Source organism: Amblyomma maculatum, chromosome 6, assembly GCF_055883805.1.
Source record: "Amblyomma maculatum isolate TAMU_Amacu chromosome 6, ASM5588380v1, whole genome shotgun sequence".
NCBI lineage: Eukaryota > Metazoa > Arthropoda > Arachnida > Ixodida > Ixodidae > Amblyomma > Amblyomma maculatum.
The window spans coordinates 181,195,894-181,218,816 of record NC_139349.1 but is presented as its reverse complement, the minus strand read 5'-3'; the positions used below and the strand labels follow the sequence as shown (position 1 = coordinate 181,218,816).

The 22,923-nt window shown below is 44.0% G+C and overlaps 1 protein-coding gene and 1 pseudogene across 1 annotated transcript; both read right to left on the bottom strand.

Annotated features, from left to right (window-relative positions):
• Positions 1-5,130: 5,130 nt before the first annotated feature.
• On the bottom strand, positions 5,131-6,420 carry LOC146187499 (uncharacterized). Its single transcript, XM_084607721.1, has 2 exons — positions 6,234-6,420; positions 5,131-5,355 (listed from the first exon to the last, which is right to left on the bottom strand). Exons 1-2 carry the CDS (start codon positions 6,418-6,420, stop codon positions 5,147-5,149), a joined length of 396 nt encoding a protein of 131 aa, XP_084463847.1. The 3' UTR covers positions 5,131-5,146.
• Positions 6,421-6,425: 5 nt separating this feature from the next.
• Positions 6,426-8,989, bottom strand: LOC146187498 (uncharacterized; annotated as a pseudogene).
• Between the last annotated feature and the right edge of the window lie 13,934 nt (positions 8,990-22,923).

Here is a 22,923-nt window from a genome sequence, read left to right as displayed (position 1 = left end):
TTGGTTTAGGTTTTTGACTGCTTTTGCTTCCTTTGTTTGACTCGGCATTTGCTATGATCGTCTTTTGTTGTTGTTGGCCTAGTTTCTTTTACTGCTTTTGCTTCATTTGTTTTGACTCTGCTTTTGCTACGATCGTTTTTAGTTGCTTTTAGGTTCCTGACTGTTTTTGCTCCCCCTTTTTTGACTATGCCTTTGGTATACGATTGTGTTTGACTGCTTTTGCTTCATTTCTTTGACTCTCCTTGAGCTACAAATGTTGGTGTTGGTTTAGGTTTTTGACTGCTTTTGCTTCCTTTGTTTGACTCGGCCTTTGCTATGATCGTCTTTTGTTGTTGTTGGCCTAGTTTCTTTTACTGCTTTTGCTTCATTTGTTTTGACTCTGCTTTTGCTACGATCGTTTTTAGTTGCTTTTAGGTTCCTGACTGTTTTTGCTCCCCCTTTTTTGACTATGCCTTTGGTATAGGATTGTGTTTGACTGCTTTTGCTTCATTTCTTTGACTCTCCTTGAGGTACAAATGTTGGTGTTGGTTTAGGTTTTTGACTACTTTTGCTTCCTTTGTTTGACTCGGCCTTTGCTATGATGGTCTTTTGTTGTTGTTGGCCTAGTTTCTTTTACTGCTTTTGCTTCATTTGTTTTGACTCTGCTTTTGCTACGATCGTTTTTAGTTGCTTTTAGGTTCCTGACTGTTTTTGCTCCCCCTTTTTTGACTATGCCTTTGGTATACGATTGTGTTTGACTGCTTTTGCTTCATTTCTTTGACTCTCCTTGAGCTACAAATGTTGGTGTTGGTTTAGGTTTTTGACTGCTTTTGCTTCCTTTGTTTGACTCGGCCTTTGCTATGATCGTCTTTTGTTGTTGTTGGCCTAGTTTCTTTTACTGCTTTTGCTTCATTTGTTTTGACTCTGCTTTTGCTACGATCGTTTTTAGTTGCTTTTAGGTTCCTGACTGTTTTTGCTCCCCCTTTTTTGACTATGCCTTTGGTATACGATTGTGTTTGACTGCTTTTGCTTCATTTCTTTGACTCTCCTTGAGCTACAAATGTTGGTGTTGGTTTAGGTTTTTGACTGCTTTTTCTTCCTTTGACTCGGCCTTTGCTATGATCGTCTTTTGTTGTTGTTGGCCTAGTTTCTTTTACTGCTTTTGCTTCATTTGTTTTGACTCTGCTTTTGCTACGATCGTTTTTGGTTGCTTTTAGGTTCCTGACTGTTTTTGCTCCCCCTTTTTTGACTATGCCTTTGGTATACGATTGTGTTTGACTGCTTTTGCTTCATTTCTTTGACTCTCCTTGAGCTGCAAATGTTGGTGTTGGTTTAGGTTTTTGACTACTTTTGCTTCCTTTGTTTGACTCGGCCTTTGCTATGATCGTCTTTTGTTGTTGTTGGCCTAGTTTCTTTTACTGCTTTTGCTTCATTTGTTTTGACTCTGCTTTTGCTACGATTGTTTTTAGTTGCTTTTAGGTTCCTGACTGTTTTTGCTCCCCCTTTTTTGACTATGCCTTTGGTATACGATTGTGTTTGACTGCTTTTGCTTCATTTCTTTGACTCTCCTTGAGCTACAAATGTTGGTGTTGGTTTAGGTTTTTGACTACTTTTGCTTCCTTTGTTTGACTCGGCCTTTGCTATGATCGTCTTTTGTTGTTGTTGGCCTAGTTTCTTTTACTGCTTTTGCTTCATTTGTTTTGACTCTGCTTTTGCTACGATCATCGTTTGTTGTTGGCTTAGGGTTCTGACTGCTTTTGCTTAACTGTTTTGACTGCTTTTGCTACGATTGTTTTATCGTTTTATATTGTTTATTTGTTAGGGTTCGGGCTGGTCGCTTCTAATGTCTTACTTTGCTGTTTTCGGTCCACACTGCATTTGCTATGAGATATGGCCTGCCTTCCGTTTAAAAAAAAAATGTTTTTTTTTCCCCGTTTTTGATAGTTTATCTACTGAGGTTAGAAATATCTTGTCTGATTTCCTGTTGGTGCTGCGCGGCGTTCACAAAAAAAAAAAAGCAGTGCGCATGTGGTGTCCCCTTCTTGTCTGTGTCCGTTTCCGTGTTGCGCCGCCGTTCAATTCCAATATGAAGCCCACTTTATCCAATCCATGCATTATGCCTTCTTAGTCTAAGAGTACCATATCGTATTCATGCTTCAATGGTTCCGATGGGTTCAAATTTCAGCATCCTCCTACCTCTAATCGGAGGCCCATGTTGGCAGGTACTTCCATTACACGTGTTTTCGTAAGATCGTATTACCCGCCTCCAATTAGGGCCAGGCAATTTCTCGGGTCAACTAGGCTCTACCTGAGTCATGACTGATCTTTTTTGCTCTCAATACCAACAATGAATTTTCTACAGAATCGAGCTGTTTGTGCTATACTCTTAAAAGGGTGCCTCATTTCTATATATTTTTACTCTGTTTTACAGCTAATCACAAAGCATTTTACCATGTTGGATGCGCAGTAATAGAAGACAAAACTGAAAAGACAATATGTCGCCTTCAGAATGCAACAGCTTTTACCGCTGAGTGTTATGCCACCTATACCGCTGTCAAAAAAGACTCCCTTAGTGTACGCATGTACTGTCTGCTTTAAACTCTAAAAAATGCTGCCAACTCCTTATTAAGAAGCATCATACACAATAAAGCAAAGGTCGCTACATAATGACCTACTATAAACTTTTGCTGGGTACCCAGTCATGGGATCGACGGTAATGAGAGGGCAGATGCACGCGCTGCGGGATCCAGAAGTATGGAAATAAAACACATTCATATGCCACAAAGAGACTGCATTAGGTTAGCGAATTCAAAACTGAGAAGCAAATGGCAGGCGGCTTAGGGAAAAAGAAGCAAACAATAAACTTCATTCTGTAGAACCGTTTTTAGGAGAATGGAAACCATGTGCCACCAGGAAAGTTTTGTCGAAGTAATTTTATGTCGTCAAAAGACATCTGTGTGTGAAATGGGTGGTGGTCAGCTCACAGGTAATCACATTTTAATCTCGTGCTCACATCTTGAAGGGCTCAGGAGAAGGTATTTCATGCTCATATTTTTAAGGGGTCAGGAAAAAAGAATTTTATAAAGAACACGTTCCATTTCGTCCAGCACTGCTTTTAGGCGAACAAGCACTCAGTTTTTATCTTGTTTTTACGTTTCTTATTAGAGAAAATGTTCTAAATCAAATATGAGTGTCATAACTCCAAGTCCGCCATAGAACAAATGATCAAGCCATTGTGTTTGGTTGGTTTGTGGGGTTTAACGTCCCAAAGCAACTCAGGCTATGAGAGACGCCGTAGTGGAGGACTCCGGAAATTTTGACTATCTGGGGTTCTTTACCGTGCACTGACATCGCACAGCACACGGGCGCCTTGCTTTTCGCCTCCATCAAAAAGCTTCCGCCGAGGCCGGGATTCGATCCTGCGCCCTCGGGAACAGTAGTCGAGCGCCGTAACCACTGCGCCACCTCGGCGGGGTCCTTGTGTTTGGTGCATCATAGCCATATAGGTGCTTATGTGCCATATAACCTCCTATAACCAACTAACAAAGCATTTGTTCTTCCTACGACTACGACATTGCCGTATTTGAAGGGTTTGCTGCCTTGCACACCCTTCAAGGTGCAGAAAACATTTTGCAGTTCTCTACAAGAGTGAACAGCAGCACTTGTACAGACTCATGTGAGCAAAATCACGGATGAAGGCAAATAAATGCAGTGACATTGATTCGCAACCATTCATCGGGCGGCTCTCCCCCGCATTGCAGCGTCCTTGGCGGAGCCATAGGTTTTCCTTCCTCTGCATGAGTCCTTAGTATGGCGCGCATACAGCACCTGTCACACTTCCTCTTCCAGCCACTGGTGCCAGAGATAAAAAAGCTCGTTTCTCAGCTGATGCTTGAGACAGAACTTGCTGTTTTTAGGCCTTATTTTGCATTTATTGTTCTATCCACTGTTGCTGTTGTCCTCATGACCAGTTTTTCTTGCATGCAAAATAAACGCCGGTTCTGACGACTATGCTTTGAGGGGGAAAAGTCACCTGTGCACTCGCATGGCGGTGCACGTTAAAGAGCTCGATATAGCTAGAATTAATCTAGAGCTTTCAGATAGCATACTCCTCCTAGCCCATGTCTTCATAGTTCCATACAAGAGGTGATCCCAAGATCGATAATGTATTCACTTTTTGTAGACGATGTCCAAATAGCATAAACTTCCAAGTCAACTTGCGAGCGACCAAATAAATACAGATGAGTATAAACTAAATGTCTGTTTGGGCAGACGAAAACGGATTTAAGTTCTCTGCACAAAAAACTGTAGTTGCAGCTTTTTTGTTCTCGCTCAGACGAGGCTTGCAAAATGACCCTTCGCTTCACCTAAACCAGGCTCCATTACCTGTTAAACAAGAACATAAATTTTTAGTTGTCACTTTTGATAAGAAACTAACTTTTCTCCCACACATGAACAGCTCAAAGAAAAAAGCATCCTAAGCCCTTAGTGTTTTGAAACTACTCTCAAGAAAATGCTGGGGCTCCGATAGGGCATGTCTGTTACATATTTATCGTTCTCTGGTACGCTCTAAGTTAGATCACGGGTGAATAGAATATGGCGCAGCGAGGCCATCCTACCTAAAGCGGCTTGATCCAGTTCATAATCTTGGTTTACAGTTATCGGCCAGTGCTTATAGAACATCTCCAATAGCCAACCTTTATTAGAGACCAATGAACCTGCCTTGTGTAGCATCGCCACGGCCGCCAGCGGCGCACAAAGGAACAGAAGCCACGCCGGTCAGCAAGAGAGCAAAACTTCGGTTTATTTGCGAAGTAGGCTCGCCTTTTTATAGGCGTGCGTCACGTGAGAAAGGGATAAAGGAGGTAGCGCCCGCAGCTCCAAATGTTGACCTCGAAGGCTGACGCGTGCACAACGGCAAAACTGCTGAACAGAATATGCCACACTTGTTTCTCCTTAAAATTGGAAACGCTGCACCGGTCTGCGTTGCCTCGTAGAACGCCTAAGGGCTTGTTGGGGGCTTCTTGCGGCTTCCTCTGTTTTTGCTGGTTCGGTCGTAGGCTGACTTTGAGAGCCGGGAAACTGTTTCGGAGAGTTTGAGCCGCTGGGAGTCGTTGGTGAGCTAACTGGGGGGTTTTGCTCGCTCACATGACTTTAGAGCTGGTGATCATCCGATGTACAACCGCGTTGCAAACGAACTTGTCGCCGGGCCAGGCCCACGGCAAACACGGCATTTCGCCGAGCCAGGCCCATTGGGGTTGACACCGTGGCCATCCTGGAACCGTCCCGATATCCACTTGTCCCCGCTACTGTAGTTCCGCACGTAAACATTTGACTCCGGCAGTGACGTCCAGGCATCTTGACCCTGCGGTGGCTCTGCAAGCGTAGAAGAAAAACAAGAGTCCAGCAGGGATCGTAACTGGTAACCCAAAAGCATCTCCACGGGAGATTTTCCACTTTTCTGCGGAGTCCTGCGGTAGTTGAACAGTCGTACTAGATTGTCCCCCAACTTCCCTTCTTTCATTTTACGAAGCCCATCCTTCACCGTTCTCACAGCTCATTCTGCGGCTCCATTCGAGTGAGGGTTGTAGGGGGCTCACCGTAGATGCACTATATTTTTTGTGTTTGCAAATGTAGCAAATTCCTGGTTGGTAAATTGCGTACCGTTGTCAGAGACTAACGTTCGTGGGACTCCGAACCTACTAAAAATGGAACGCAGTGAGCTAACAGCTGTTTCAGTGTTGTCATGCACCAGTGGTATGGCTTCAATCCATTTAGTATGCGAGTCGACCACCACCAGGATCATTTTTTTCTGCGATTGGACCTGCAAAATCTACGTGAATACGCGACCACTTCATTGGTGGATGGCCACTTAACTGGCGGAGCGGCCGTTGGCATCGGCAGGTTCTGGATGCAGTTCTGACAAGTAGCTGATATTTCCTTAATGTCCTTATCTAACCCTGGCCACCAAAACAGAGAACGTGCAACTGCTTTCATAGCAGACGATCCCTGGGGCGTCTCATGCAGAAGACGCAACACCCTTGTACGAGCTTCTTTCGGTATTACCAAACGATTTCCCCAGTACACTAGCTCATGCGCCACTGACAATTCCAGCTTCCGGACAAAGAATGGCAGTGTGAAATGGTGTAATGAGTTTGCGGGTCTGGGCCACCCGTTCATAACGTAACATTTAATCTCAGTCAAAACGGGGTCGGCGGCTGTCAAGGCAATGAGCTCAAGTGTTGTCACACCACCTTCGTCCAGTCTTTCCAGGGATAAGACGTATTCTGGAGGTTCACCATCCGCGACAGGTTCCGGAGCTCGTTGTGGTAGGCGGCTCAGGGCATCGGAGTTGAGCATCTGCTTTCCCGGAGTGTACTGCAACTTGTAATGGTAGGCCCCGAGGCAGAGTGCCCAGCGCTGAATACGTGCGGCGACCATTGTTGGTATCTGACGATCTGGTCTCAGCAGGCCCAGAAGCTGCTGGTGGTCGGTTACCAGTGTGAATTCTCGCCCTAGAAGGTAGTCAAGAAATTTTGTTACGCCAAAAATGAGTTCTAGTGCCTATCGTTCTAGTTTGGAATAGTTCCGTTCAGCTCGTGTTAATGTTCTAGAACGGAACCCAATTGGCCTATGAACGTTTCCGACTGTGTGGAACAGAACTGCTCCCAAACCCTGAGGGGACGCATCGCATTTCAATTTCAATTCCCTTTTCAGATCGAAAGGCACAAGAATCTGGGCAGCCTGAAGCCGTTGTTTAGCCGCATTAAATGCGGATTCCTGTTACTCTTTCTAGCGCCAGCGTGCATTCTTTTCCTACAGCTGATATAACGCGAAAAGAGTAGTCGGCATGTTAGGCAGGAACTTGGCGTAAAACGTCAGCATTCCGAGAAATGCACGCAGTTCCGCGACGTTAGGCGGGCTTGGCGCCTTTACAATCGCCTGAACGTTCTTTTCTATCGGGTGAAGACAGTTTCGGTCAATTCGGTGCCCCAGATAAGATACAGCCGGCCTGCGAAGTTCGCACTTATCGTATCTAAGTTTCACTCCGCGTTCTCGGAAGCGTTGTACGACGCTTCTTAATCGCTCACCGTTGTCGTTTTTTTCTTGCTGAGACAAGCACGTCGTCTAAATAAACTTTTACGCCCGGAAGGCCTGCCAGCACCTCATCCATCTTTCTCTGAAAAATTGCCGGTGTCGATGCTATTCCGAACGGTAGCCTATTAAAACAGAAAAGCCGTTTATGCGTGTTAATGACGCAGACTTTGCCGCTTTGTCAAGTGGTATTTGGTTGTATGCATCTCGCAGGTCCAGCGTACTGAAACTGTCACCATCACTTAAACGGGCAAACATGTCATCAATAACGGGCAATGGATATTGCTCGGTGGCACAAGCTGGGTTCAAAGTGGCTTTAAAATCGCCGCAGATTCGGACCGTGTCGTTGTTCTTTAGTAGAACTACAATTGGTGTTGCCCATTCCGAATGCTTCACTGGCGACAGCACGCCTATAGAAACTAGCCTGTCCAACTCCAGTGTCAGTTTATCGCGTAAGACAAAATCTGGGAATGACTCCCTCTTAAGGTGCAGACTACCGGCGGTCCCACTGATGAGGCCTAGATCTGTAGAAAAGATGTCCTGGTAGTCTTAGAAAATGCTATTGATGCGGTAGCTGCTCTTGTGGTCTTCCGGTGAGACGTCGTGGGCTGCTATCTGCAAGATTGGAGCTCCTGCGTTGTTGAGTAGATTAAGCAGAGGCTCGATCCCACACAATCTAACACGGTTAAAGGGCGGGCAGCTGTCCACGGACGCCCCTTGGTAGCGGACGCGCAACTGAAGTTCTCCCCGGAGGTGGCCTACGTAGCAGGACAACTTCATGTTTGATGCTTTCAGGCTTGGCCACTGCTTGCGGTACTGCTCACAGAATTCGCGAGGGATGACGCAAATCGGCGACCCGGTATCTACCTCCATTCTCAATCCGACGCCTCCCCACGAGAATACTCGGCGAATATGTGGCTCCAGAAAAGTTTTTCTTTCAGACGCTAGTGTCAAATATGCGACGTCTCTGTTTCGTCGCTCGACGAGCCTTCTGTGACAGCCAGTGTTGATTCTCGCCGCCCGCGTCTTGTCTGCATGCGACACATGACTTCGGCACTTCCGCGCAAGATGACCCTTCCGCCCTCACCGGTAACACCGAGACTTGGCCCACAAGCAGGCGTTTTTGTCGTGTTCCTCACTGCCGCATCTACTGCAAGTTTCGGTGATGAAACGCTTCTGTTTAACTTGATCCGGCGTCTTTCCGCATGCCTTTATTTTTGAATAGTGGCGCCTCCTCTGTGTTCATCCTTTTTACATCGGTTTCTGCGGCTTCTGCTGCCATTGCTATTGCCTACGCTTCTTGTAGCGTTAAGTCCCTTCTATACAAGAGCTGTTTCTGTAGTGCACTCGACCTCACACTGCAAACAATACGATCCCGTAGCATCCGGTCAAGACTGCTTCCAAAGTTGCAGTTATCCGCAATCCGCCGTATTTCCACCAGAAACGCCTGAATTGGTTTCCCTTCGGCTTGGCAACGGTTTAAAAATTTGTAGCTTTCAGTGATTTCATTCCTTCTTGGGTCGTAATACTCGTTCAAGGTTGCCACTGTTTCTTCATCAGTCAATGCATTTGGCGTTCGCGGAGCTACTTTTCCTGCCAATATCTGGACAGTGCTAGTGCTTAATTCTGCCACAAGCAATGCTCTCTTCTTTGCTGAGTCTGCAAGGGCGTTGGCTTCAAAGTACGCTTCAAACTTGATAAGGTATGGTTTCCACTTATCTGCACTTCCGTCGAAGTCTGGTAGCTTGAGATGCGCCATGCCTTCCAAGGGTGCAGTCCGGTGCTGGGTTCTTCTTTCACGACTTGTGCGTCGCCAATACTCGTCGCCACTGTACCATCGCCACGGCCGCCAGCGGCACGCTAAGGAACAGAAGCCACGCCGGTCAGCAAGAGAGCAAAACCTATGTTTATTTGTGAAGTAGGCTCGCCTTTTTATAGGCATGCATCACGTGAGAAAGGGAAAGGGAAAAAGAAGGAAGCGGCGATAGCGGCCGCCGCTCCGAACGCGACTTCGAACGCTGACGCGTCCGCAACCGCAAAACTGTTGAACAGAATATGCCACACCTTGGAAAATCGAAAAACTGCACTAACTAACACATACGTTCTTAAAATCCGAAAAACTGCGCTAACTTGCACATACGTCCTTAAAGTTCGTTCTATGCGTAAACATCTCTGATAATCTATTGTTACAAAATGCCCTTCCTGAATACTTCTCAACAACAAGCATCAAGCAATTAAGCCATTGCTTTTGCGCTTTGAAGAGAAATGTCGAGATCTGGAGATACTGAATCAAACTAAATATACCGCACCAAGACACGAACCGCTCTCTCCGTGTTATACATCTCCCCGTTATTTTCAACCTCACGCTAACACATTGCATTCTTTGCACATTCCACGTGGGCACATACTGCAAGAATTCCTGGAACTGAATGAAAAATAATGAATTACGTCGCATTTTACACAGATGGTTCGAAACTGAATAACTATGTTGGAAGTGCAGTAGTACAAGACAAAACAGAAGCAATAACAAGACTACCTCAATATTCATCAGTCTTCCCTGCAGAGTGTTATGCTGTTTGTGCTATAACACCGATGTTTGGCCAGTTGGTAATGATCCATAATAAAACCCATTTGCAGCACGAATAAAACAATGATAGGAAGAAACACAGACGACAGGACGAATGCTGTAGAGAAAATAAAAACTATAAACATAAAAAATAGAATTATCTACACTGATTCTTTAAGCGTCCTCACTGCATTAAACTCTAAAAATGCAGTGCGTTGTACAAGAAAGTGTGATATGTACAAGAAAGAACCATGGAAATAAAACGCGTGAACTTAACACACAATGACTGCGTAAAGTTGGTGCTTCAGTAAAATAAAAACAAGGTTGCAAGCTTCTTGGGAACAGTAAGCAAACTAGCTGCACTGTATAAAGCCCATTGTTGGAGAATGGAAATCATGCAACACCAGGAACATTTTATTAAAGTTATTTTATGTCGTCTATGCATAGGACACTCATATCGCACATAATTTCCTCCTAGGAAAGAAAAACAAACCAGTGTGTGAAATGTCTGCTGACGAGCTAACAGTAAATCATATTCTAATCTCATGCCCGCGACCTTTAGGAAAAAATATTTTACTGTATTTTAGAATGAACACATTCCATTTCATCATGCATTGCTTTTAGGCGAACAGGCATTCGTCTATTTTTCTCTTGTTTGTGCATTTGTTAAGAAAGTCAACATTCTAAATCAAATATAAATGCCGTAAATAAACATCTACGTAACACATCAGATAACTTTGTGTTTGGCGCATAATAGCCAAAGTTGTTTTTGAGCCATAAAACCTCATATAACTATAACCTCCTAGCCCAAGTACCCCAAATGCCGCGCTAGGCCAGGACTCTGTGTTCCGGTCTGTAATTAAACAGTTCTTGTTTGCAATTTGATTGCAATGAATAATGAGCATTCTAAATATGTGTGATATCAGAGGAAAGATAAAAGTGCGCTCAAAGACATGCTGCATTTTTTTTTATTGAACATGTCATCATCAGGCTTTGGGCTTTCGTGCTTTCGTGTTGTGTCTCGGCAGCAGCTTGAAAGATGTCACCAATGAAACAGATTGAGATGACATATTTTAATGGCTGCAGTCCTAGCAACAGCCCTCCATGTTACACTGCTGCCCACTTTGTCACCTTCTAGTCTGTGACGTGACCTGGTGTCGCTGAATGAACCTCCCAATTGTGGACATGGCATGGATGATGCAGTGAACAAAATGAATTGGGGCTTTACGAGATGGGTTAACAAAGCAGAGAAGAAGGTGAATGGGGTGCCATGATGAAGGAAATAAAAAGATGAAGCCTAGCTCATATTTCAATGATATATTTGTTTTTACTGTAAAATTTGTGACAGGAAAGTGGGTATAACAAGCGCAGTATTCTTTGCACTGCGATGAACTTGCCTTCTTTATTGCTTTGCCATTTAGAGCATAAGGGAATATGCGCAAGTCTAATCTAAGAAGAGTGTGGACCTGGTGAAATACATTAGACTGGAAATATTAGGCATGTTTTCACGATGTAGGGACCCCCGACTCAAGAACAGCAGCAGCCTGGCAACTGATTAAATTCTTTTCTTCTTAACTTGCAGACTGTCCTGAAAGAAATGTCTCGCTTAGCAAGTGGGGAATGGGACACTGCATATGATGGCAGTGGTGTTTCTCATACTTACTCATCAGTTCAGTTCAGTCGTTCAGTCGTGTCCGACTCTTCGTGACCCTATGGACCATGTCACGCCACGCTTTCCGGTCTCTCACTATTTTCCTAACATCACATAACTTCATCTGCAGTGCCTCGAGGATGCCATCTAACCATCGCGTTCGCTGCCTACCCCTTCTCCGGCGACCCTCAACCTTTCCCAACATCACATCTTTCTCCAGCGACTCCTCTCTTCTCATCAGATGACCAAAGTAGCTGAGCTTTAACTTTAGAATTTGAACCTCCAATGAGCAGTCAGGGTTTATAGTCGACAATATCGACTGATTTGACCTTCTGGCAGTCCAAGGAACTCTCAAGGGTCTTCGCCAGCACCACAATTCAAACGCGTCAATTCTTCGGCGGTCAGCCTTTTTCACAGTCCAACTCTTGCATCCATACACCACAACCATAGCACAAGTTATACGGATCTTGGTTGGCAGACTAATGTCTCTGCTATTTACTAGGCGGTCAAGGCTAACCATTGCTCTATTTCCCAGAAGCAGGCGTCTCCTAATTTCATGGCTGCAGTCTCCTTCCGAGGTAATCTTGGAGCCCAAGAAGAGAAAATCTGTCACAGCTTCCACTTCTTGTCCCTTGATGCTCCAGGACTTGATAGGGCAAGACGCCATGATCTTTGTCTTTTTAATGTTCACTTTAAGCCCAAACTTCTCACTCTCTTCTTGTACGCGCATCAGAAGTCTCTTGAGTACCACTTCACTTTCTGCCATTAAATTGGTATCATCCGCATATCTAAGGTTGTTGATACGTTTTCCAGCAATCTTCACTCCAGCTGAAGACTCGTCCAGACTGGCCTTCCTCATGATGCACTCTGCATATAGGTTAAATAGGCAGGGCGACAGTATGCAGCCTTGCCTCACTCCTTTCTCAATCGGAAACCAACCAGTAAGACTATGCCCAGTTCTAACTGTGGCCTCTTGCCCTTCATACAGGTTCCTGAGGAGACAGATGAGGTGAATTGGAACTCCCATCTCTTGGAGAGCTTGCCACAATCTGCTGTGATCTACGCCGTCAAACTCTTTTGCATAATCAATAAAGAAGACGTAGACGGGTTTCTGGAACTCTCTTGCTTTTTCCATGATTCAGCGAAGGTTGGCAATTTGGTCTCTAGTTCCTCTGCCTTTGCGAAACCCAGCTTGCACGTCCGGAAGCTCCCGATCCACATACTGCTGCAGCCAACCTTGCAGGATTATCAACATCACCTTGCTAGCATGCGAAATAAGCGCGATCGTGCGGTAGTTGGAACAATCTTTGGCACTGCCTTTGGAATGGGGATGTAAACTGACCTCCTCCAATCCTGTGGCCACTGCAGAGTTGTCCAAATCTTCTGACATAATGTATGCAGAATGTTAACAGCGTCATGGTTGAGGTTTTGAAGCAACTCAGCTGGAATGCCATCAATTCCGCTAGCTTTGTTCTTAGCAAGGCTGGCTAAGGCCCATTCAACTTCAATTTTCAAGATGCCCGGCTCGAGATCAGTAATCACAACAGTCTTATGTTGAGTTTGCACATTCGGGTCCTTCTTGTACAGTTCTTCTGTGTATTCCTGCCACCTTTTCTTTATCTCTGAGGCTTTAGTGAGGTACTTGCCTCGTTTGTCCTTTATCACGCCCAGCTTAGCACAGAAGCTTCCTTTGATATGTTTCATTGTCTTATACAGAGCTCTTGTGTTCCTTAATTGGCGGTTGTCCTCAACTGCTTGGCACTGTATGTTCAGGAAGGCATTCTTATCTCTCCTTGCTATTTTCTGAAAATCCGCATTGAGAACCTTGTATCTTTCTCTTTCCCCCATACCTTTTGCCATCCTCCTTTCCTCAACTATTTGCAAAGCCTCTTGACATAACCAGTTTGCTTTCTTGCATTTCTTTTCCTTTGGAACTACCTTAGTAGCAACTTCTTGTATTATATCACGAACAGCAGTCCACATCTCTTCGGGCTCTTTGTCTTCTATATCTAATTCTTGAAATCGAGTCCTCACTTCCGCAGCATATTCCAATGGAATTTGATCCAGATCATACCTGAATGGCCTTCTATTTTTTTGTGTTTTGCTCAATCGAAGCTTAATTTTGGCAACAAGAAGCTGATGATCGGTGCCACAATCGGCCCCAGGCCTTGTTTTTACTGCTTGTATAGCGCTTGTCCATCTCTGCCGGCAAAGAATATAATCGATCTGATTCCTGTACAGACCCTCCGGTGAAGTCCATGTGTACAGGCGCCTCTTGTGCTTTTGAAAATGAGTATTCGCTATGGTCAGGTTGTTTTCTTGACAACCTTGTTTTCTTCTTGGCGCTTGTTTTCTTCTTCTCTGCCCAGCTTCATTTGGCTCAGCAAGACCGAACTTGCCTGTAATTCCGGATATTTCCTCACTCCCGACCTTAGCATTCCAGTCTCCTATGAGAAAAACGACGTCTGATGATGGGGTGCGGTCTAAAAGGCATTATAGGTCCGCATAAAATCTCTCAACGTCAGCTTCTTCAGCAGTAGTGGTCGGTGCATAGACCTGGATAACTGTTATGTTGAAAGGGTGACCTTGAATCCGAAGTGAAATCATTCGGTCGTTTATGGGGTTGTACCCTAGCACTGCTTTGGCCATTCTTCTGTTTACTATGAGAGCGACCCCATTCCTTCTCTTGGATTCGTGCCCACAATAAAAGACATAATGGTCGGAGGAGTTAAATTCTCCCATTCCGGTCCACTTGAGCTCGCTGATACCCAAGATATCAATGTCCAATCTGTCCATTTCTCGCTTGACGACATCCAGTTTACCTTGGGTCATAGATCTTACATTCCATGTTGCTATGTGATATATCTCCTTGCAACATCGGACTTTCCGGTCGCTTCCCGACACATCCACAACTGAGCGTCCTTTTGGCTTTAGCCCAGCAGCTTCATTCGTCCTGGAGCTACTAGGAATCGTCCTTTGTTCATCCCCAGTAACATGTGGGACCCCTTCCAACCTGGGGGGCTCATCTTCCGGCGCCATATCATAAATGGTATTGTGACTGGTCATAGGATTTTCTTGGCAGGAAATACTGGAGTGGGCTGCCATTACCTTCTCCAGTGAATCACATTTTGTCAGAACTCTCAGCGCCTGACCTGTCTATCTTGGGTGGCCCTACACAGCAGAGCTCACGACTTCATCGAGTTTCGCAAGCCCCTCCGCCACGACAAGGCAGTGATCCATGAAGGGGCATACTTACTCATACAGTTCTAGAAATAGGTGAATATAACGTAAGTACTAATGACAATGTTTACTTATTGTTCCTTGATTTGCTTCCGGTTCATGGTGTGTTATTATTTATAATGCTTTACCACTTTGTATCTGCCTTGTTCAAACTAATATGCTAGGCTTTGCTTGTAAGGAAAATGGTATCAATAAGAATGATAATAAGTATTATATCAAATATCCTAATGCTTTAAACTGATGCTGTCATCATTATCAGAGATGCCTGACAAAGGGTTTGGATTTACTTTCCCCACAGATCTCGCATTTACCCTTTCTTCAAGGGTCTTATCAGGAACTCATGTGAAGCTTTTCTTTTTTTTTTTTGAATGTAAAAGATTTGTAGGGGAAAATGTGTCTCATGGTCATTGCACTTTGCTGAGGAGTGCCAGCCTTCTATCAAGCATGTCAAGTTTGACTGAGCGCCCTTGACATTTTGTTTATGCGCATGCCCGCTGCCTCATCGTTACGATGTCAGTGCTGATGATGGCGTTTCAGTGCTTTGTTTGACAAATTGGAGCATAATTTGCTGCCTAGGGCCATTTATCCAAATGCTTGTCAGGTACAAGACCTTGGCAGGTGCATTGAATGAATTGCTGTCCCAAAAGATAGCTCAGTGTCAACTTATGGCAAACATGAAGCTCCTTTGCAGTTCTCTGTTCTACAGTGGCAGTGAACTGTAGTGCGCCTTAATAGCATTTTATATGGGTGATCAACAGTGGACAGTGGTGGAATTTGTTCTCTTAGACTGAAGATCATGGGCTTAGTCCTGGCCATGGTGAAATTTCATTGCAGGCAATGTACAGAAGTGCTTTGTCCTGATTTTATGGTATTTGTTTTGCCATAGTAAAATCAGCCCTCCACTATGCTGTATCTCTTGGCCCATATGTTATTTTTACAGGTCGAAATGCACCTGTCCTTTAATAAATTATTGTTAAATTATATCTGCTTGTAACAGATTCCTGTGACAAAGATCCTTTTCTTTTTTAGTAACATTAGTCTTTGACTGTTCAAACTCCAACTATGTTTCAGGCAATACATGAGTGTGTTTATTTCTTTTTTTTTCTTTTTTTAATTCGAGAAGTTTGCCATCAGGCATAGGAAAGAGGGAGCGGGGAGTAGGAGGAAGCTAGAATAAAAGTGAGAAGGTCTCCCTTAAATTAGCTCAAGCAGAACATTTTGTCGAACTAGTTGATGCATGTCAAGAAATAAAGAAGCGCCAAGACAAATGCAGACAAAACAGTGACATGAACGAACACTTATCTGTGTCACTCTTCTTTTCATTTATGTTGGCGTTTCTTTATTTCTTGAAGCCTCTGTTGGTTAGCGTCATTCAAGGGCAACAGACATCCGCCTCTTAAGGCGCTGCAGAAGCTGCAGGGAGGACGAGCCAAAGAGAATTTTTAATGTGTTCTTCGGTTCCTTCTCAGGTACTCTTAGATGCTGCAATTTTTTGCATTCTATTCATTAACCAGGTTTTATTGAATTTATTATTCTTGGTGCTGCCTGTTGTAAGACTATCATCTGATACATTTGGGGATTTTTATTTTGTGCCTCCCTGTGCTTTTTGGTCAACTTCTTTGATCTTTGATATGTGTGAGATTCACCCGCATCGTGCATGTGCACCTCCTTCAGTCGTACCACTGATTCAGCCTTGCTTAAGACGACATCGAAGTTGAGAATGCACGTGCTATGGGATCTGTGAATGGCAAGTTTTATCCCTCCACTAGTAGTCACATGCCACCTGTCACGTCAACTGAACCCGCATTGCGTTGTGTTCCAAATGAAAAAATATAATAAGAAAACTATGGCATGGTGATATGACATGGCACCACTATGAGGTGCTAAGCATATGCTGCTGGAAAGGTTTCTTCACTCGTCAATAAATACCCTCTGATGATTCAAAATCACTTCATGAGTAAATGTTTTCTGGCATGGAAAAGGAGTAGAAGGGATTCTTGTCATCTGCGTTGTTTTCTGGCACTACTGCGTGGATTGGGATGCTGTTTCGAGTACCCAGAGGGGCTCCATGGACGAGGGCACACTCCATCAATTTGCTTCCAGACAGTGGAGCTTTGGCCGCATGCTGAGTGTTGCTTTACTCGGAGCACAGCGAAGAAATTCGCACAGAGGTCAAATTTATTGTTAATATTTGTTTTATGCTGTTGGAGCACATTCAGTCAGAATTATTTATAAATCTTGATTGTGTATATTGTTACGATTGAGCACGTGACCCAACTTTTGTATTTTACTGGCATTGAGCATTTGTTCAGCAGGGCTTCCTTTGTGAAATGCACCACCTTGTTTCTAAGCTTTGTAAGGGGCATGGTATTGATACACGTCTATCTGCCTGTGATTGCCTGCAATGTCAATTTTTTGCGTACAGAATGGTAGTGATTCTGGACCAATGCAAGCATCTTTTTTGGTGATGTAGAACATTTCCACAGTTTCTATCAGGAGGTTGGAAACCAAAAGGAGCATGAAAACAGCGATGTAGACAATGGGTGCTGGCTTTCAAATTTATATTGAAATAAGTTACCGTGGGGTATATATGTGAATCAGGCCATCGGTTGGCAATTATTTAGTGCGCAAGAGTGAAATTTGATAAAGAAGTGTTTGGAAAACATCAAAATCTGAAAAGAACAAAATTCGCAAAGGCATCTGCCTCATGGCAAAACTTTGCTCATACATAAGATGCTCATTTGCACGTGTTGCAGTAATAAGCTACGTTTCCATGTACAGCTGTTTTGGCATTTGCATGCTTGCATGCATGTTTGTGACAGCACCATTTCTGTGTGTTTCCTTTTACCATGTTATCAATGCTGATTTCCAATTCTCAAAGGGCGCTAGCATTCTCAAATGGGGTTCGACTAAGCAGCGCCAGCTTTGAGCCATTTCCGAGCATTGCTACTGCCAATTTTCTGAAGCCAAGACCAAGTCCATTTTAATTGTTTGACGTTGTGTATTACAACCTCAAAGGCCCCATTGAAGGGGTATTACATGAAGTAGTGGGTTTTCGGGCATAATAGAGCTTTCAGTGATGATTTCAAGAGTGATGGGTCAGCCACGATTTCGGCAGTCAAGTCATCCCAGTCCTTCGCTGTGTGCTCGAAAAATAAATATAGATTCACAGATGTACAGGCTTGCGCGGGGTGGGTGGTAGTGCTCGGACAGCCTGCCCTAGGCAAGAGGTGTGGCTGTAGACCTAATTGTTTCTTAGAATTTTGCGCCATGGAAACCAGGCACCAGTGCAACGGTATGCTTGTACCTACTGGAAACTGCTTGTTACCTTGGCAGCACTTGGTTTCAAGCCTTCCAGTGCAACATACTCACACCACCTGGAAACGTTTTTGCTGTTTCAGTTGAACCCATTCCTTTCCTGCTTAGGTTGCATGCAACAGTTGCTGCTGCTCATCGCAGATTGTCAATTTTTGCATGCATGAGGTTGTGTTCCTGCGTGCTAGGCAGTTTCCGTGCATCAGATAGCTCTGGTGGTGTTAAAGGGCGACTGATTATAGTCTGGACAGTTTAAACAAACAAGCCCAGTCCTTAGATGTACGGCATTAATGATAGCGTCTGCTAAATAGTAAAATAGTAGAGCCACATTAATCTCAAAAAGCAGTAAAAAAATATCAAAAGCATGTAACAATTGTAACAACAGTTACTATTACATAAGCTATTACACAGAGGTTTGTAAATGATTTTGAAACGATCATGTTTCCTTCAGTAGTTATGTGTGCTGGCCGGTTATTTTAGTCTATTATTGTACAGATAATACCTCATATCTTTACCTTGCGTTAAGTTATGAGCGGCTCCTTCATATCCTCCTTATTTCAAATCTCTCGTAGACAAACAATAGTTTTGTGTTTTCCAAAGGAAACACATTCTCGAAAGTATAAAATTGGAGTTGGTTATGTCATGGGTTCATTTTCCTATCGCAAGCTGCTTATATGAATAGCAGATGTTAACTGAATTGAAAATAAATGGTGGGACACCCGGAACACCCACCGAAAATGGTAGTGTGGAAAATTTGACCCGAATGATAACGGGTGGTAAGCGCTTGTTATTTGTATGCGTATATAGATTCGTGACAGTCACCGCTTCAGTGGCTAGACTACGGCTTTTACAATGGAAATTGTGGTGGTGAGTGTTGCCAACGTCCACGGGCACAGTTTTGCGTGATTGGGCTCTCGGTTTTAAATGACGCAAGACGTATGATATTTGTTACCAATAAACATACTAATCTGTGAACAGACGGAAAGGCACAAACACAAAGCAAGGATAGATAATTTCGGCCAATTTCACGAACATTTTATGTTCTAAATGAAAAAAAAATCCTGCGAAATGAAAGAATAATTAAACAAAGTAACAATAGCAAAACAGAATATGTCTGCGAGGACCGCTGCCAGGAAATCTATTTTCAGAAGGAATTTCATACAGTCTGGGTACAAAGGGAAATTTTTAATTGTAAGCAAGCTGGGCAGATCGTCTTTCCTCTGTGCTTTGAGGAGACTACGATGGATTCCGCAGCCATCACCCAGCGAACAGCCATGCAGCGACTGTCCTGAAAAGTGTAGAAGTACACTTGCCTTATGTAAAAGCAGTGTCTGGAAACGACAGGAGATAGTATTTGTCTTTCTGCCCATAGTGACATACTGTGCAGGGCAGGTTTCGCTTGTACGGTGTAATATGAAGGCAAACAAGGCAAATCAGGCCCGGATCGCCATTGCATCTATTTTTCTGCTTTCCTGGGTGAAACAGTACTAGGTATGCCTCAAGAGGGTTTCTAGTTGTGCTAGTTTGAACATGAACTAGGTATGCCAATCGTACGTCTACTCATTGACGGCATCACTTGATGTAGAGCGGAAAGCGGTGCAAATAAAATAGCATAGACTATTGTAAAACATTGAAAACGGCGCATTCAGCATCGGTAATTGTTTTTGCTGTACCTCACCTTTTACAAGCGTATTAACACTGAATAAATTTCCCCTTAATATTAAAAAATACTTTTTTAAGCATTGGAATAATCTTCAGGAGTGTCTTTCTATGTTCACGTTACCAAAGCATTTCTCAAATCTTATTGTAGCCTCAGCTATTTTGGTTCGAAAATATGGCTAGAGTTCAACCCAGCTGAACATGGTTTACAGAGCGGAAGCTTCTTTAAGCATGGCGAGACATTGTTTGCGGCGGTTTAACATTTCCATGGCTGTTTGTGAGCGTCGAGACACGCAACCGGAGCACTGCTTCCAGCAAGCGACTCCTCCATGGCTGTGAACTCATGCACACCAACTCTGGATCTAGACGACACGAAGATGTCGAGTGCATGGAGCGGGTTGGCGAGAGACTGGAAGGCTTGTGGCATTGTGTCGTGCAGCGTTGCACATTTATGGAAATATGTACCGATGCGAATAAAGTTAACTAGGTGTGTGAATAAGATGCGCGAAGTAATAAGAAGCGTGAGCGCAAGCCTCGTGCCGCATTTTAGCTGATTACACCGGAAGTGACATTCAGTTGTCACAGAGAACTTGAGCTTCCACTATAAAACAGAGACTTCCCATGTTGACTTTACCATCCACTTGCTGTTTTGCCATGCGTGCGCAATGTCACTGCATAGATGGCCTGTTAGGACTTGTTATTCCCGACACAAAACACGTCGTAAACCTTACGTCTTGAAACGATGGTTCACCTGTGTTCAAGTACCTAGCTGCAGAGGCGAGAGACCGGGTGTTATCCCGGTAGCGGCTGCTGTGGTTCTGTGGGAGCAACAGGTTCCGATGTGCTGAGCGGTATCAGAGAGCGTTAAAGATGCCCAGGAGGCCTAAATTTGCCCAGAACTCTCCACTACAGCATCGTCATAACCAGTGTGACGGGTCGGAATATTAAACACCACTATTTGTAGTCTTTTAGTTAAATTGGCCTATGAATAACTCGCATACCTCTCTCAAACAATTTTTCTGTCTGCCAATCTGTTAAGGTTACTCCGGGGGCTTCCGTTCTATTGCTATCTCCGCCTTTCTCAAAATAATTGGAAAACTTTCCAAACCCTCCAAACTTCTGGATCACAGGCAAGCGCTGGCTATATGCGACTGCTGCCTGCTTTCTTATTCGGAGATAATGTAGTTTGCTCTCCGTGACCATTTTACGCCTGCAAATACACTGTACGCAATTTCGAATCTTCTAGGCACACCCAAATTTGAGCCCAATACATTCCCTAGGCAGGTGCATATTCAAGTGCCTTGTGCCCGTGATGCTGCTTCCTTTGACTCTAGCTCTGCTTTGTCCTTCTCTTTTGCCCACATTTATCTGCTCAGGCACATGCTGGAATTTCTCCCCTGGGCACTTTATCAAGATAATCATGTGAACTAGATTAAGCACACATTCTTCAATAACACCACGTTCATTTTCCGGAAACGGGCACTCCTTTTCTAGTTCGCCCTGAAACTTTGCTGGACCTAACTCATGCGAAATATTTCAGTGGAGCATTTCTTTTAAAGTCACAGGAACTGGACCACTTGCAGTACAGGACATGCAGCCGAGAGTTAATAGCCACTGCTTAGTGGACAATAAGACGTTCCTTCTAGACCACAGTATTTTCCTCTGCCTCGTCTAGAGTACTGTGTGCCATTCTGTGCGTAGAAATGCCAGATAAATAAAATAGTGGAATATTATTGCTTCCAAACGTTGATTTCAATGCCTGGGTCGGCTGGCGCGGAAGATGGGAAACACCTCGTGCCTGCTGCCCACTACCTGGCTGAGTAGGGGCATCAGCAGCTGCGCGAATTTGCGTGATCCAGCCGAAGAAAACTGCACCCCATCCCGGAATAAGGAGCGCCAGTTCTGCAAAAAAAGAAAAACTTAATAATAACCGACACAGATGTATCAGCAAAACAATACTCGGTTCGTGGAACTTCACCAAATTCACCCATGCTCATGACAAGAAGATTAAAACGGAGAAATGTTTCGCCATTCTTTAATCATGTAAGTCATAAGGACCTGCTAGTACTATTTCCACCAACCGAAAGGGCGAGAGCTTTGATAATGCCTTGTGTATCACTGCCTCAGCCAACAATCTGTCGAAGGCGTTTACAATATGCACGCCATGTTTTATGCCGACGTCAACGCATGCTTCCGCGAACTTCTGCACCCTCGTCAGGAGCACGGTTGGACAGCCTGCATTTTGAAGCATTAGAAAATTTTAAGTTAGTTGCAGCCCATAGAAAATGCAACTAAAGTAATCAAATCAAAGCGAATAAGTTTATTCCGACATGAACATGTGTACACAGAACACGCCCATGGTATAAAGCAAAAGGAAGAAGCAGGTGGCACATTTCCTGACGAGACCTCACCCAGGGTTACACATCAATGGCAGAAGTATGGACAGTCATTTCTAGAAAAAAAAAAACATAACAGAACAAATAAAAATTTATTAGATTAGGCTTTGGCATAGTAAGAAATTAAATAAGAACCAATGTGGCATTGTAAATTACGAAATTGCATCCATGATGCTGCAATATGGGACACAAAAAGAAAAATAATAGACTAAGACAAACACTACATCTCACAGATATTTGGTGCATTGCTATGAAGTGGGAAAAGGAAACTACATTTTCTTTTTAAATATAAAAATAGTTTTATTGTTTATAGCATACTTAATTATTAAAGGATAGGCATTTCATACTGTACTAATCTGATTGTCTATATTTTGGGTGCCGCGATTAGCTCGGGCGTGAGTGGAAACAAGAGAGGACAAAGTTAAAGCGCACAACAAGACGAGGACAGTGACGAGGACGTGAGACAAACCAGCGCTAACTTGCAACAAATTACTGCGGACGGCGAAGCGTGATGGTGGTAGATTCAGCCAAAGTGTAGACCTTCTCCGCTAACTCGAGCTGTGTCCCATAATATCAAGATTGTATCGTTTTCGCAAGAACTCGTTGTCAACTTACGCGCGAAATTATCGAGGCAGAGAAGATAGACTGTTTGGGGGATGACTGTGTATCCAAGCCGTCGATTGCTTTTTTGACTGGTTTGCCGGCTGCGCATGCGTGGTGTCGTACCACGATTCGCGTTTATATTTCTCTTCACCGTCAAGTTAGCGCTCGTGTGTCTCACGTCTTCTTCACTGTCCTCGTCTTGTGTGCTTTAACTTTCGTCATGTATCACCAACACTCACAAACAACCATTTTGCGAAAACAAAAGAGGTAACATGTAGACTGTAGCCTATATATGTGTTGTTTATCTGCATGGGGAGAAGTGCCTGATGCGATTGATCACAACAATAGATCGAGCTATCTGCAGACAAACATGATTTACATAGTCACCCCAGCCTAGGTCACTGCGAAAAATACGCCTA